Source organism: Quercus lobata, chromosome 1, assembly GCF_001633185.2.
Source record: "Quercus lobata isolate SW786 chromosome 1, ValleyOak3.0 Primary Assembly, whole genome shotgun sequence".
Taxonomy (NCBI): Eukaryota; Viridiplantae; Streptophyta; class Magnoliopsida; order Fagales; family Fagaceae; genus Quercus; species Quercus lobata.
In genome coordinates, this window is record NC_044904.1 from 29434714 (window position 1) to 29451846 (window position 17133).

Below are 17133 nucleotides of genomic sequence, written 5' to 3' on the forward strand. Positions count from 1 at the left end.
TTTCTTTTTCAATAGACCTCACTTGTTTGAATTGATTGTGTGAACGTTCAAAGTAGGGACAAATTTCGCCGCTGCATGTACTCTCATTATAGATTAAACTCTTTTTTCAAATGATAATATGGTAAATTTATTAGTCTTTCCTCTTGAAACAAAGTAAATCTTATGTAAAATTTTATCAACTTAATTTTTGAAAATTTTCCTTTTATACAATAAATTCTATAAACAATAATTACATTTGAAAAATAATTAATATACTCCTTTTTATATAACTTTGTCAATAGATTGTTTTCCTCTACTGTGAAAGTTCTTTCATAACTTGTAATTTTGGCAATAAATCCAAACCATGAAAATATTTCTCTATTTTTCTTTTTTGTGTTTAGTTTATTCCTAGTAATAAATTTCTCAAGAGATCTTTTTTTGAGATTTAATTGATGTTGTGGAATCCATAAGAAAGCACACACAACGCTCTCTTAGTAAACTTCAAATCCATGAGAGATTCCTTTAATCCACAAAGTGATTAATCTATAATCCACAAAAGAAAACAATAGAGAAAAATTCTAAAGGCTACAAAACATATAAATACTAAAAAGACAAAACCCTAGGACGACTAGGAAAACATCCAAAACCCTAATTCACCCTAACCACAAGATTAGGTGGCAAAATACCAAAATTTACCAAAAATGAAAAATTAAATTAAATGAAAAATTATAAAAAACAGACTTTAAGGGTCGTCATTTGCAATTTTTTTTTATGTAACTTGTAGTTTTGAATCCAAAAAATTGAATCCACAAAGTTCTTTTATGTAATTTGTAGTTTTGAAAATAAATCCAAACCATGAAAAATTTCCCACTATTTATTTTTTAATTTTTTTTGTTTATTGCTAGTAGTAAATTTTTCAAGAGATTTTTTTTTAGATTTATTAATTATTTTTAAATTATCAATTGTCCAAAAAGTTTAAACTATTAAAAAATTGTGAATTTAATCATTTAACCATAATTTTAATTCTTAAAAAAAAACTATAATTCTAAAAATTATTTTGTTTTCCTCTTTTTTTTTTTTTTTTCTTAAATTTTCTATCAATATTCATACGTTTTTGTAGGCCTTTATAATTTAAAGAAATATGTATAAATAAAAAAAATATAGAGTATTGTGGGTGCCCGAGGACTGAGGATGAAGTTGAAAGGTTGCATTACTGATGTGGGGATATCACGAGTTCGAGGAGGAAATTCCCCCGAGGAGAGGAGGGGATGAGACAAAGGACTCTGAGGCGTTCCAAGAAAGAAAAAGGGCCTGAAAAGGGAGAATTAGTGATAATAGGGGAAGTTTCTAGTTTGGAGTAACCTGTTGCCTCTGCATTAAATGGTGGGCAACAGCTTTATCAGTTGCATGATGAGGAAGTGACCTGAACAATGTAAATCATAGCTAAGCAAGCTCCTTCTACCACATTCTTCAGATGTAAAAAGAGACAAGTATCATGAGGAGAGATTTGTTAGGTAAAGATGGGAGATCAAGATGTGAAGGAGGGAGGACTATATAAGAAAAATAGGGTTTTCAAAGAAAAGGATCGAGACACAAATATCAAGAAATAGAAAAAGAAACAAGAAGAACACTGAGAGAAGAGAGTGAACAATGCCATTTTTTGTATAACTTTGGCCTCCTCGGGCTAGCTTGTATATCGAGCTTAACTCATCTATTCAATAATATCAGCTTTTTCTTCCTTATTTACATCCTCAAACAAAGCCCCCTTTTATTGTTTGTTTCCCTCTCTTATAAACTTATTGTTTTGGGTCAAGGTTGAACTATACAACTTACTGTTATAAGTGGGCTTGGGCTGCCAGTTTATTTGGTCTTTACAATTGGCGCTGTCTGTGGGAAACATCAAGGTGATGTGGATTTGTCCTGAGTAGTTTTGGCTAACGTAGGCCAGGATAGGGAAGAATTGGTGGGTTTACAAAGGGAGAACCACTTTGTTAACTTGAAGCGAAGAAGAGATAGGCAACGTACCCCAAGCGTTATAGTGGAGTGTTACCACACTGATCGTACTGAGCAGAGTCACTCGAGGACTAGGAGTCATGTTTCACATGATCAGGAGGCACGTAAGTTGCAGTTGAAGATTGATCGCTTGCACAGGAGGTTAAGGCACAGGGAGCATGAAAGAAGGAATCCATCTCCCCCATCGAGTGATGGCTCAGGGGGAAGCAGGGATCGCTTATATCATCATAGGTCTAGAACTCCATCTAGTGAGTCCTATTCAGCCTCTTAGCACTAAGACAGGTTGGAGAAGAGCAGTAATAAGCATGAGAAAAGGTCTTCCCACCATGGCATGGGGAATGATGCGATGAGTAAAGCCCTTCAACAAATTTCTAAGTCACCTTTTGTTAGGAGGATTAATAAGGCCAAACTCCCTCATTGGTTTTCTCAGCCAACGTTCACCATTTACAATGGGAGGACTAATCTCGTGGAGCACGTTAGTCACTTTAATCAGAAGATGGCAATTCATTCCAGTAATGAGACTCTTATGTGCAAAGTTAGATTCAAAACGTGCAGCAGAGTCCCTAAGCCAGTAGATTCTTTGCTGTCTATGGCAATGAGGGAAAGAGAGACCCTCAAGACTTATTCGGATAGATATTGGGAAACATATAATGAGATAGATAGAAACTTTGAGAATATGGCTGTGAGAACCTTTAAGGTTAGGCTCCCTGTCGAGCACGAGTTGAGGAAGTCGCTGACGATGAAGTCTGCTTTGAACATGTGCCACCTTATGGATGGCATAGATAAGTATAAGCGGGTAGAGGAGGACCAAATACAAGGAAAGGGTAAGGTTAAAATGTTTTTAGAGAAGAGGGATTCTCGGGGAGGAGGATACCAGAGTAATCACCCTAGAAGGGATTTTTCTAATCAAACGTCATCCACGGGGGGCTCAATTGGTCAATTTGTTATTTAAAGAGCCAGTGTATCAGATACTGGAGAAAATAAAGAATGAATCTTATTTCAAATGGCCCAATAAGATGGGCGGGGACTCGTCCAGGAGAAACCAAAGCCTCTATTGCCATTACCATCAGGACAAATGACATAATACAGAGGATTGTAGGACCCTGCATGATCACCTAAACCAATTGGTGAAGGCAGGGAAGCTCAATCGATTCTTACATCAACCTGCACGGCAATTTAGGCACTCAGGAGTTGAGTTTCATTAAGATTGTGATCCTCGGTCAGCAATGGGCACTATTAATGTGATCTTTGCCAAGCCAGGGAATGATGTGAGGTCGAGTATCAAGGTTATGTCTATGGATGGGGGTGACTTGGAGGGCCAGAGATTAGGCTCCTAAAAGGGCTAAGGTGATGGTTACCCTTACCTTGGGTTTCTCTGAGGAGGATAAGGAGGGAATTTTCCAGCCACATGATAATGCTCTGGTGGTTACCATTAAGATTGGTGGGTATGATGTAAAGAGGGTTCTAGTTGATCAGGGAAGCAGAGTGGAGATCATATATCCTGATTTGTACAAGGTGTCAAATTTGAAGCCCGAAGACCTGGAAAGGTATGATCCACCATTGATGGGCTTTGACGGGAGGATGGTGGTCCCCCGAGGAATGATAAGGTTACCCGTTCAAGCTGGGGATGAGGAGGTGCATGTTAACTTCATCATGGTAAAAGCATATTCCCCCCTATAAAGCTATCCTGGCCATACCCTAGCTTCATGCTATGGTTGTGGTGTCTTCAACCCTACATCTAAAGGTCAAGTATCTTACTCAGGGGTGAGTGGGAGAGTTGGATGGTAGTTAGGCAGCAACTAGGCAATGTTTGGTGTCAACAATTACATGGCAGCCTTCAGATCTTGTTGTGGTGATCAAGGATCAAGTCCTATAGCACTAAAAGGCCTTGTAGGGGGCAGCAAGCTGAGGGGTCTAGAGAGTTGTCCGAGGAGTTGGAAAAGGTGGTAATAGGACAGGATGAGGAGCGATATTTTCAAGTGGGATCCCAATTGCCACCATTGAAAAAAGCAGAGTTGGTAAAGTTTCTAGTGGTTAACATTGATGTATTTGCATGGAGCACTTATTATGTACCAGGGATTGACCTTGGGTTTATATGTCACCAATTGAATGTGAATCCCGAGGCTACACCACATAAGCAACCTCCTCGGTGCTCATCCATAGAGCATGCCGAGGCAGTAAGGGTAAAGGTAAACAAGTTGAAACAAGCTAAAGCCATTAAGGAGATCTTGTATCCCAAGTGGTTGGCTAATACTACGGTGGTGAAGAAGAAGAATGGGAAGTGGCGTGTTTGTGTGGACTTCACTGATTTGAATAATGTTTGTCCAAAGGACCCCTTTCCCATCCCTAGGATTGACCAGTTGGTGGATGCCATGGTGGGACACCCCTGGATGAGTTTTCTTGATGCCTTCTAAGGTTACCATCAGATATCCCTATCATTGCCTGACCAGGAGAAGACGACTTTTCGTGTTCCTAATGGGAACTACCATTATCGAGTGATGCCATTTGGCCTTAAGAATGCAGGATCCATGTATCAGAGAATGGTGACGTGGATGTTTGAGTAACAAATTGGAAGGAATATGAAGGCTTACATTGATGACATGGTGATAAAGAGTAGGTTGGTAGAAGAGCATTTGGCAGATTTAGGGGAGATATTCTTGGTTTTAAGAGAGCATAAGTTACTCCTGAACGCTTCTAAGTGTTCTTTTGGGGTTAGCTTAGGTAAATTTCTGGGCTACATGATTATGCACCGTGGGATTGAAGTCAACCCTGAGCAGATTAAGGCTATTAACAGTTTGCACCATCCTCAAAATCCCAAAGAGGTGCAGAAATTGACTAGAATGGTAGCGGCCGTGTTAATCACTCCTAAAAAGCTAATAGAGAAATCATTGCAATTGGGTTTCCTAGCTACCAACAACGAGGCCGAGTACGAGGCTTTGTTAGTTGGAGTGGCTATGGTTAGATAGTTAGGGGGAGATGTGATGGAGTTGTATTCTGATTATCAATTGGTGGTGGGCCAGGTCAATTGGTTTGAAGCCCAAGATGAGAGGATGCAGGGATATCTTGCTAAAGTACAATATGCCCGGGCTCAGTTTAAGAGCTTTGTCCTAAAGAAAATCCCTAGAGGATAGAATTTTCATGCAAACTCCTTAGCAATGCTGGCCACTTCTCTGTGGTCAAATCTTCCTCGGGTTGTTATTGTTAAGGATATGGATAGCTCTAGTTTCACAAAGGGACCCTTGGTCAGGGTACATAGCATCCAGGTGGGGCCAAGCTGGATGGATCCCATAGTAACTTTTTTGGAGCAGGGATTGTTGTCCAAGGACAAGGGTGAGGCAGAGAAGGTGCGATTGGCTGTCTGAAGAGCATAAGTTATATAAGCGCTCTTACTCAAGGCCATATTTATTATGTGTGCATCCTGAAGTAGTGGAGCCCTTATTGGAAGAGTTACATGATGGTATATGTGGGAGTCACACAGTGGGTAGGTCTTTGGCTCATAGAGCCCTCACCTAGGGATATTGGTGGCCGAGCATGTAGAGAACCTCCTAGGATTATGTGAAGAAATGTGACCAATGTCAGAGATATGCCCTAAATATTCATCAACTAGGAGGAGGCCTAAATCCACTATCCAGCCCCTGGCCATTTGCTCAGTGGGGCTTGGATATAGTGGGACCATTTCCCCGAGCTATAGGGAATCGAAGGTGGCTCCTTGTCAGCATGGACTACTTTACCAAGTGGGTAGAAGTTGAGTCACTTACTAATATCAGGGACGTGGATGCTAAGAGGTTCATCTGGAGGAATATTGTCACAAGGTTTGGAGTTTCTCACACACTAATCTCGTATAATGGTCTTCAGTTTGATAATAAAGCCTTCAGAAGATATTGTGGGGAGTTAGGGATCAGGAACAAGTATTCTATACTTGCTTATCCTTAGGGCAATGGTCAAGCCAAGGCCACCAACAAGGTTATTGTGTTGGGGCTAAAGAAAAGATTAAATGATGCTAAAGGGAAACGGGTGGATGAACTGTCCCAGGTATTGTGGACTTATCGTACTACGCCCCGAAGATCAACCGGGGAAACTCATTTTTCAAGGACTTATGAGGCAGAAGTGGTAATTCCTCTAGAGTCAAGATTCCCAACCCTCAGAACTGATAAGTTTAGTGTTGAAGAAAATAACCGTTTACTTTTGGGCAGCCTAGATGTGGCTGAGGAAAGAAAAGAGGTAGCTACAATAAAAATGGCACATTACCAACAAAGGCTTAAGCAAGGTTATGATAAGGGGATGAAGTTGAGGCCATTAGCTCCAGGAGCCTTGGTTTTACAAAAAGTAGTGGGGACAACAAAGAACCCCACCTGGGGAAAACTAGGCCTTAACTGGGAAGGGCCATATACGATAACTTCCATTGCTGGCATTGGGGCTTATTACTTGGAAGATTTGGATGAAAATGTAATTTCTTGTCCATGGAATGTAAATAATTTGCGGCATTACTATTATTAATGCTATGAACTCCTTGTTTATTCATATTTTGTTCAGCTGTGTTTTATTGTGGATGTATTAGGTAAAGTAATTAGTGTGTGTGAAAAATCCTAAGTGTTAAACAAAACCTAGGCCTTGTTCAACTCCTCGGATCACAAGCTTAGGGTAAATTAACATTGTGTGGGAAATCCTAAGTGTTAAACAGAACCTAGACCTTGTTCGACTCCTCAGGTCACAAGCCTAGGGTAAATTAACATTGTTTGAAAAATCCTAAGTGTTAAACAGAACCTAGGCCTTGTTCGACTCCTCGGGTCACAAGCCTAGGGTAAATCAACATTGTATGAAAGATTCTAAGTGTTAAATAGAACCTCAGCCTTGTTTGACTCCTCGAGTCGCAAGCCTTGGGTGAATTAACAGTTCTGGAAAAAGTTTCAAAATGTTGGCCAGAATTTAGGTCTGATGTGGCTCCTTGGGTCACAGGTGGGGAATAAGTTGATCTATGCAAGAGGTTGTCTAAGTGAGAGTGAATTTAAGAGCCTTGAATACCTCCTCAAGTTTCAGGATCAGTGCCAATGGGTTTGCTTTGAGATTCCAAGTCCAATTTAAAGTAAGTGTTGGTTAATATTTTTCTTAAGTTCTATGAGTTAGTCTATTCATTGTGTTATAAGTAAGCTGCAGATTAGTATGCTGAAATTGTTATAAGGGAAGGAAAATAATGTGTGATGTAAACTAACAAGTGCAAATCAAACAGTTGAAAAAGCATGAAATGAAGTTTAAACTTTTTTCATTAAAAGTTAAAGAATTGGAATACAATGAAAAAAGAGAAAGGGCACCAGCTATACTTAAGCCCAGTTACAAAACTGACTATCTGTTTCCTAGTCTAAAGCTAAGCTATGTGAAGGTCTCCTTTTCCTTCTCTTTCTTTTTCCTCTTCAAATGTGACACTTCAGCTGTTTCTTTTGTCTCCATGTCCAACACTGTTGTTGGAGGTGGTTATTCTTTTTCTTTGCCTTTGGCTGGAGTGGAGACTGGCTGGTATGAGGAGGAGGTGGGGCCAGAGCTGGGGTCTGCTGAAGGCTGTGGGGAGTAGGTGCCAAGCGCAAGGCAAGGGGGTAGTAAACCTTATTAAGAGCCCTGAGCTCAAATTTGGTGCTAACCCCAGCTACATTCAGGGCTTAACCCCACACCTTCAGGTAGAAGACTCGAGCAACACCCCTAAGTTAGGTGGTAAGACTTACAACTGTCTTAGTCACACCCACGTCATAGGCTGCTTACTCGGCCTTAGATATTTCAGCTTCCTTGGTCTCCAGTTGCTTTTTTGTCTATTTGAGCTCTACCACAATTAAGGCCATCTTGTTATCCGCCTTTCTTTGGGCCTCCAGAGCATTTGCAGCTTGTTTTTCATAAATTTTTAAGGTAGATTTAGCATTTTCTAAGCTTTCTCTACCTCGGTCAATTGGGCAAGGGTCTCTTTGAGCTTCTTGTCCACCTCAGCATGAGCTTTCTCAGATGCCTCTAGCTTACCCTTGGCCTTCCTCGCTAGGTCTAGGGAGTGGTCCACCCACTCGTTGGCCATGAAGGCAGCTTGGACAGACTACCAAAAAAAAAAACATAAGTATCATGTAGTGCATGTATGATTTAATGTTATAAGCTAATGAGAGTAATCATATACCTTAGCTAAGTCTTGTTTCAAGGCGAGAAAGACTTCATGCTTCCTGAAGGACCTTAGCTCCTGCATATCTTCGGGCAAGCATAATGCCTTCCCTAGGCATTCTGCCACCAGGCCGGAGTTGCCTTTTTGGCGGTCTCTTAAGTTGGCGTCATCCAACACTGGACTGCCAGAGCTAAGGGTGAATAGGGGCCTCCAGATAGAGGGCTTCTTTGGCTTGTCTCCCCCAAGTTCCTTAGAGGTCCCAGAAGATGTGGTTTTCTTCTATTGCCCCCTCCTTGTCTGGGCTTCTTTGACTGGGGGCTGGTGGGAGGATTGGGTGACCTCCCCTTCCTCGGTACCTTCAGTGCCTTTGCCTCATTGGGCCCTCTTTTGTTTCTTGTCAATTGCATCAACGGAAGAGGTACGCGTTGGGCTAGGGGTGGGTGGTCGAGGCACCACCTTCACGACTAGAGAAGAGCCCCCAGCGTGGGTTGTGAGTAAGGCAAGTAGATCCAGAGTCTTTTCCTCGAATCCCATTCCTTCTGGGATGTTGGTCTCCTCTTGGTTAGTGCTGACTTGGGCGGGGTGCAAATGGCAATGAGAGGTACTAGGAGCGCTTTTAAGGTCCTCTTGCTGGTAGAAGACCTTGAAGTCCTTACCTGTTACTTCTTGCTGGATTGGTTCTAGTGTTGGCTCCTTGGCTTCATCATCCGAGGGGATGGGAGGTTCTTGTGAGTAGAGGAGCTTGAAAGGATTTAAATTGACTATTATTTCTTTAGCTTCTTTGTTTTAAATTTTCATATGTTTAGCCCTTGCCGCTTCTCCAATTCCCAAAACATACCACACCATTTGGTTTTTTTAAAAGAACATACCATGCCTACTTCTCTTCCACTATTATTACATGCATTTTGCTTTTGCTGTGCTTATGTTGCTAAGATTATAATTATTAGTTTTATAGTTTGCTCAAACTGAAATAACATGTCTTATTGCGTTCCTACAAAATTTTACCTTCATCTCATGAAATATGTGTTGGATCCAAGGGTAAAAGAATCTTCCAACACTACAAAACATGCGGGTGTATAGCTACCCTATAACCCCGTTTGTTATAAATGTGGCTAAAATTATGAACCTATAGCTGCATTTTATAAACGCAGCTATAAGACAATTCTGGGCCTATGGCCGCGTTTGAAAAATGCGACTGTAGGTCCAGCCCAATTTGGGCTTTGCAAAGAAACACATAGTCATCCACTTGGGTTGGTAATCAACAATTATCCCTATCTTACCAACATTCGGAGGCCTAGTTGGTAAGAAACTGGGCACACAAGTCTCAGGACTTGGGTTTGAGCCTCAATAACTAGCTGTGTGTAGGTGCTCCTTATATCCCATTTTCATTCCAAACGGTTGACCTAACTTAACTGATCGGGAGTATGGGGTCCTGCTCAAGAGCAATTATGGTGCTACTATGGTTACACCCAAGTAAGGAAGTTACACTAGTCACCCCCCCCCCCCCTAATTATTTTCTATTTCCAAAAACAAATCCCCATCTTGCACATACCTACCCATGGTCCTTAGTGGAAATTTTCTTCTCTCTCTCTTTTTGGGTACTAAGATGTTCCTTTATTACATATACTTTTTACTTGCTAATTATGATTCTTATTGCCTTTTGGGATTCTAAAAAATGATCCAGCTTTGTCCAATTTTAGTTTTTTTTTTTTTTTTTGGTTAATTTTAAGCACAATATTAAATTATGGCTTTTACTAATTATTTGTGTCTAACATTATGGTGACACATCTTCCAAAAAGCATTTTTGACAAATAATTTATTTTCTGAATTCCTCAATCTCTTTCACAATCTGTAAAGAAAGAAACATCATTGCCACTCCAATGATATCAACATAATTTCTATCTTTTAACTTAAAAGATGATATCAACGAAATTATTGTTTTCCTATATTTTAAATTTGTATAGTTGTTAAGTTGATGTTTCAGTATTATTATATACATCTTGATTCTATCTTGATTCTTATATATTATTTTTCTCGATAGATTTGATACATCCAAGAGGGAAACTTTCGCAAAGGTAACATGTAAAAATTAAATGTTGTTATTTGCTTGATTTTCATTTAAGTTTTAAAAAGTTTTAACCACCACAAGCATTAACACTTTGAAGATTCCTATAAAAAAAAACAAACAATTTGAAGATTGCAAAAAGATTAAGGGTCTGTTTGGTAACTATTTTTTCCCATTATTTTTTATTTCTAAAAACAATTATGGCAGTGCCATTCATGTTAAACCATACAACGAGCTATTTTGTGAAGGCAAACAGTAATTTTCATGCATGGTCATTGTTGGCTGTGGGTTTTCAGTTTTCTAAAATTTTACGAGCCACCCAATCTAGTTTTTGCAATACACTATTGATTTATGGTTATAAAGCTTACAACAAATGTATTGATCTTATTGTAGTAAAGTACTACTTAGATCCTAATTAAATTGCTAACAAATATGAGATTCTACATTACATAAACGAAACTGTATTCATCACATTCTTCACTAGTTCATTTTTTCTATTTACTCTACCCTGAAGGTGATCCCTAATCACTACTAACAGATCAATATGCGTCTGATTCATCTACCACTATATAGCACAGAATCAGTGCTAGAGGTGGCCGTCAAATCCTTGTCGAATGATGGCTGAATTGCCAATGAGATCTCTGATGCTTCAACATTTGTAAAGTTACCAAAACTAGTACTCTCATGTGGTAATTCCTGCAGTTCAGCATCGCCATCCAAAAGCTGCATCACTTGCCTCATGCTAGGCCGAACTGCTGGTGTTGAGTGTGAGCAAAGCAAGCCAAGTTTCAAAACCAATTCCATTTCCTTAACTACATAATTACCTTCCAATTTTGGATCACTAGCATCAAGGATGGCTCTTTTTCTCCAGCACCTGAAGACCCAATCAACCAAAATGACCTCTTCTGGCAGTCCTCGAATCTCTGTAGGCTTTCTTCCACAAGCTACCTCCAGCATGAATGCCCCAAAAGCAAACACATCAGTGTAAGTGGTTGCCCTTCCTGTTTTAGTAAGCTTTGGAGCCAAGTAACCCACTGTTCCAACCACACGGGTGGTTTGAAGAATGGCACCGTGGTCACATAATCTGGCAAGGCCAAAATCTCCATGCTTCCCATTTAATTCAGCATCCAATAGAACATTGTTGGATTTTACATTTCTATGTACAACAACCTGTTCGTACTCTTCGTGGAGGTAGAGAAGGCCAGACGCTACTCTTTTGATGATTCGAAATTGTTGAAGCCAGTTAAGGTTTGTCCTTTCATTTCCATATAAGAACTTGTCAAGGCTTCCATTGGGCATATAATCATAGACCAGGAGTTCACCCTTTCGCCAGCAATATACCAGGAGTTGCACCAAGTTCCTATGCCTCAGCCTGCCCATGCTAATGATCTCAACCACAAATTCCTTCATCCCTTACTTGGAATCATGGGAGACTTTCTTGACTGCAATTTGTGTATTGGAAGAATGAAGAGTTCCTTAATAAAACTTTCCAAAAAACTATAAGAATTTTGTTACATTTAGTTTGGCCCCCCTACAAAAAGTTTCTAGCTCCGCCACTAAGCACAATCATCAAAAGCGGACATCATAGGTTAAAACTCTATTAAAAAAATGTTAAAATAATTAATAGAAAGATCCAAAAGACAAAAAAATACCTAAAGAACATGTTGCATTTGGAGAGAGAAAGAGAGAGAATGATAAACAGGGGGAACTCATAAGAGAAAAATGTTAAGTGCTGTAATACCTCTTTGACTAAATGAGTTTACTTTTTCAAAATGGTAAATCTTTATATATTATGCTCTAAAAAATTTTCATAAAACAAATTATATCTTATATCTCATTACCAAAAAAAAAAAAAAAAAAACACATGTTCCCATGCAAGATGGGCCAATGACTAAATAATTTAAAAATAAACATTTGATTGATTTATGGATGATGCCTTCTTAAATACTGCATAAATATGGTTCTGTAAATAGAGCTATAAATGAACCAAGTCGTTCATAAATAACTTGGGCTTGGCTCGATAAAAAGTCCGTTCATGTGTGTTTGTTTATAAACAAGCCAAGCTTAAGTTTTAGTTTTAGGCTTGTTTAATAAACGAGCCGAGCCTAAGTAAAAAATATAGTTTATGAACAGGCTTGTGAACGCCAAGGCTCGATACAAAAGTAACAAAACAAGTTGAGCCCAGGCTTATTTATGAGTTTGGTAATAAAATTGATATGAGTCTAACAAGTAAACTCGTATCCTTCTAAGACTTTAATTAATTATAAGTAGAGATCACTCATTTAAACCAAATAGGCTAGATAATAAACTTGATATAGGCTTGATAATATACTTGTGTTGGATCTCAAGCTCAAAAACATGATATTGAACTTGAGTTTGAGCTTGATATTGAGCCAAGCATGGCTTGACCAATGAATAAAGCCAGGCCAAGCCGAGCTCAAACTTTTATACTTTATAACAAACTCAAGCTTGAACATTAGTTGTAGGCTCATATCAAGCTCAAGCCAAGCTTGAACATTCTACTTTTGCTGTCGAGCTGAGCTTGAACATTCACTACTCGACAAAACTTGGCTCATTTACAGCCTTATTTGTAAATATACACTACATAAATATTGATCTATAAAACTTGCAACAACAAAATTGATCTTATTGTGGCACTACTTAGAGCTTAAGTTAGACTACTAAAATTTATCCAAAAAAAAAAAAAAAAGGTAGACTACCATAACAGTTTCTACACTAAGCGAAAGCAACTATATGTATGTATGTATAAATATATATATATATATATATATACACATGTATGTATGTATAAAAAAACCAAAAACACCCAAAATATGTAAATAAAGAGTAACTGAGATAAAAATAGTTAAACAAGAGATTTGGGGTTCAATCCTCACCTATAATAAAAACCGATTGGTATCTTGGTTTGATGATAAAAAAATACAATCATCATAAGCGAACATCATAGGTTAAAACTCTATAAAAAGAAATTAAAAATTTTAAGATTTAAAAAAAAATATTTAAAAGATAAAAAGTAGTTAATAGAAAGTAAAATTTATATAGAAATACCTAAAGACCATGTTGCATTTGGAGAGAGAAAGAGAGAGAATGATAAACAGGGGGAACTCATAAGAGAAAAATGTTAGGTGTTGTAATACATCTTTGACTAAATGAGTTTACTTTTTCAAAATGGCAAATCTTAATATATTATGGTCAACAAATTTTCATAGAACAAATTATATCTTATATCTCATTACCCCAAAAAAAAAAAAAAAAAAAAAAAAAAAAAAAAAAACATAATCCCACTCAAGATGGGTCTGTGACTAAATAATTTAAAACTAAACATTTGATTGATTTATGGATGATGCCTTCTTAAATACTGCATAAATATGGTTCTGTAAATATTGATCTATAAAGCTTGCAACAACAAAATTGTTCTGATTGTGGCACTACTTAGAGCTTAAGGTAGAGTACTAAAATTTATCCAAAAAAAAAAAAAAAGACTACCATAACAGTTTCTACACTAAGCGAAAGCAACTATAAACATCACATTCTTCAAAAGTTTCTATTTTCTGTTCTCACCACACCCAAGCAATCGGTGTTTTGTATTTGCCACTTGCTGATTTGGTCCCAAGCATTGATCCATGATCTAATCAACCCATAGCACAATATACTACTAATTCAACGACCACTTCTGAGAATTGAATCAATGCTAGAACAGGAAGGAGCAGAAGCTATGCTAAAAGATGGGGGAAATGACAAGAAGAAATCAGACACTTCATTACTTGTAGATGTACCAAAACAAGCATTGTCATTTGGTAGTTCTGGCAGCTTAGCATTGCCATCCAAAAACTGCACCACTTGCCTCATGCTAGGCCTCGCTTCTGGCACTACGTGTGAGCAAAACAGGCCTAGTTTCAAAACCAATTCCATTTCCTCCACCACATAATTACCTTCCAATCTAGGATCACTAGCATCAAGGATGGCTCCTTTTCCCCAGCACAGAAAGACGTAATCAACCAAAACAACCTCTTCAGGCAGTCCTTGTAGCTCTATAGGCCTCCTTCCACAAGCCATCTCAAGCATGAAAGCCCCAAAAGAAAACACATCAGTGCAAGTGGTTGCCCTTCCTGTTCTAGTAAGCTCTGGAGCCAAATAACCCACTGTCCCAACCACATGAGTGGTTTGAGGATTGGTACCGTGGTCGTATAATCTGGCAAGGCCAAAATCTCCTAGCCTTCCATTTAATTCAGCATCTAATAGAACATTACTTGCTTTTACGTCTCTGTGTAGAACAACCTGTTCCCACTCTTCATGGAGGTAGAGAAGGCTAGAAGCTACTCCCTTCAGGATTCGAAACCGTTGAATCCAGTTAAGGTTTGGCTTTTCATTGCCATATAAGAACTTGTCAAGGCTTCCATTGGGCATATAATCATAAACCAAGAGGAGTTCTCCTCTTCGCCGGCAATATCCCAGGAGCTGGACCAAGTTTCTGTGCCTCAGCCTTCCCATGCTAATAATCTCAGCCACAAATTCTTTCATCCCTTGTTTGGAATCATGGGAGACTTTCTTGACTGCAATTTGTGTATTGGAAGAAGGCAGTGTTCCTCTATAAACCTTTCCAAAACCTCCTGCTCCAAGAAGCTCTTTGTTTGAGAAACCTTTGGTTGCCTTGTAGAGATTCTTATAGGTGAACCTCTGAGGACCGTACTCCTTTTCCCAGTCTTCACGTAGTTCTTCAAATTTCTTCCTCCTTGAATTGTAAGCAGTTCCAGTGACCAATATCAGCATGACCACTACTACTATGATCAAAATCATGATAATCTGTCCTTGCCTATCTTTACTTTTCCTTTGTCGGGGAGGTTGAGGAAGCTTCGTAACGTCAAGGCTTTGTGCTTGTCCACTTTTATTAAAGCTCCATCCAAGAATATAGTGGTCACTTGCAACTGCACCAGTGGCTGCAGAGAAACCAACATACATAGATTCCAAAAGATATTGGGACAGATCTATGCGTGTTGACAAGAGAGGCCGGTTTGGTTTTGTGATGCCGGCTGGGGCTAGTGTTACATTTAGTAACTTTTCTGTTTCATTGTAGTCTATCCAAAGATGCATTGGGTTGCCACTTACTAGCTCCACGCTTATATTCTTCCCTTCTTGATCAGAAAAGTAGGTTGCAGTAGCCGATTCGTTTGATTTCAGGCTGTTCACATCGATTCCCACATGGTTGTTGTCTTTATCTTGAAGATCCAGACCCTCTACAGTATCAAGCTCAATGGCTAATAGGTGGTTTGTTGAAAGGCCGTTATTTGAGGGATTCAAGAGTCCTAGATAATTGCTGGCTACGACATTGGTGAATTTCCACGAGGGCCTGATGGTGAAGGCAATTCCATGGCCACCTTTGGATGGTATTTCAGGAACTATTGCAAATACAAAGTTTGTGGAAAATGAAAGAGCCTGAGTTAAACCCGAAGAAGAAGTGTTGAATTTTAGAGGAAGTCGGTAGAAAGCACGACCAACTTCTTGTTGTGAATTGTTGGTGAGTTGCAATAGACCATTGGGGTTGATTCGAGCGGTTCCATCTAGATGCAGATTTGCTTGATGGAAGCCATTGTAGATGAACTGGTCATCTTGAGCAAACATCAATGGAACCTTAAGGATGAAGTAGAGAGTTATCAGAAAATGAACTGATGTAAGCCCAGCCGCCATTGAGAAAAGGAGGAAAAAGATTTATCTCTCTGAACAAATGGCTTTTGGTTGTTTAAATTTAAAATGTCTCAAAGACTCAAAACTCCTAAAATATCGTTGTATTGATTTGATAAAAGTCATAATACTGTCTCAATATTTCCTGAGCACACCATTTAAGAATAATTATATATATAATTTTTTAAAACAGGTATAACTCGTGTGAACAACCTGAGCTCAACGTAAAGCCATCCCTAGATAACAAGACTTTCATTGCCAAAGACACTTGTGTATATATACAAGATTTTGGGAAGGTTGCCTTTTCAACTCTATAGCCTTGTGTGAGGATTTTTTTTTTTTTTTTCCTTCAATGGTTCAGATCAACTTCTTATATCAATTTCATGGGGGAAATGAGTATTTTCTCTAATTTACAAATTATGCAATAAAATGCTCCTATTTTGAATTTATTTAGCAAAATGTCCTTGTTTTTTTAACTCAATTTCAACAAAATTAAGTTAGAGGTAGAACTCGACATTAGTAATGTCGAATTCTATTCATATTGTTTCACTTAATTTAAAAAAAAAAATTAAGTGAAACTCAATATTACTAATGTCGAGTTTTACTTAAAAATATACGTATAACTTGATTTGAAGATATCGAATTTTACATATAATTCGATTGGGTTAAAATCAAATTTAAAAAATATGTACATTTTACTAAATAATTTTAAAATATAGACATTTTATTACGAAATTTGTCTTTTTTTTCTTTAATTTCACCTGTTATAAGCGGTCAAAACATATACTTCAAGATTGCTTTTCCAACGCTATACTTCCTGTGAGCAACATTTTATCCTTCAACGGTTCAGATCTACTTCCTATATCAGTTTGACCTGTTCAAAGCGGTCAAAACATATACCCCACAACATTAAATTACATTTAAAGTGAATCCTCAGTAGCAACAACGTTTCAAGACTGGCAATTTGCTTAAGAATTTATAGGCCATGTTTAATTTAGATTTTCCTGGCAGTGGTCTTGCCTTTCTACTGTATGTTCCTACATATGAAAGTGAAGGTCTCGGGTGTAAAAAGGATTTGATGCAAAAAATTCAACCATTTGTGTTTTCGTTGTGTCCAAAATTTCAAGATAACAGTGAAATAAGATGAAGAAGACTTAAAATTGTTTGTATAATATCTATTAAATTTCTTTGCAAAAGGAATTTTCAACCTTCTGCTTTTGTCATGTCCAATATTTCAAGGTTACAC

General features: G+C 38.3%; 2 protein-coding genes across 2 annotated transcripts; both read right to left on the reverse strand.

The window, feature by feature from the left end:
- Positions 1-10742: 10742 nt before the first annotated feature.
- On the reverse strand, positions 10743-11675 carry LOC115952197 (L-type lectin-domain containing receptor kinase IV.1-like). Its single transcript, XM_031069277.1, has one exon. The coding sequence runs from the start codon at positions 11595-11597 to the stop codon at positions 10743-10745; it is 855 nt and encodes a 284-aa protein (XP_030925137.1). The 5' UTR covers positions 11598-11675.
- A 2036-nt stretch (positions 11676-13711) lies between these two features.
- Positions 13712-16003, reverse strand: LOC115986111 (L-type lectin-domain containing receptor kinase IV.1-like). The gene has a single exon (XM_031108972.1). It carries the CDS (start codon positions 15891-15893, stop codon positions 13869-13871), a length of 2025 nt encoding a protein of 674 aa, XP_030964832.1. The 5' UTR covers positions 15894-16003; the 3' UTR covers positions 13712-13868.
- Positions 16004-17133: the final 1130 nt, after the last annotated feature.

Coding starts and splice junctions, on each gene's coding strand:
- LOC115952197 (XM_031069277.1), bottom strand. CDS start 11,597: ATGAAGGAATTTGTGGTTGAGATCATTAGCATGGGCAGGCTGAGGCAT.
- LOC115986111 (XM_031108972.1), bottom strand. CDS start 15,893: ATGGCGGCTGGGCTTACATCAGTTCATTTTCTGATAACTCTCTACTTC.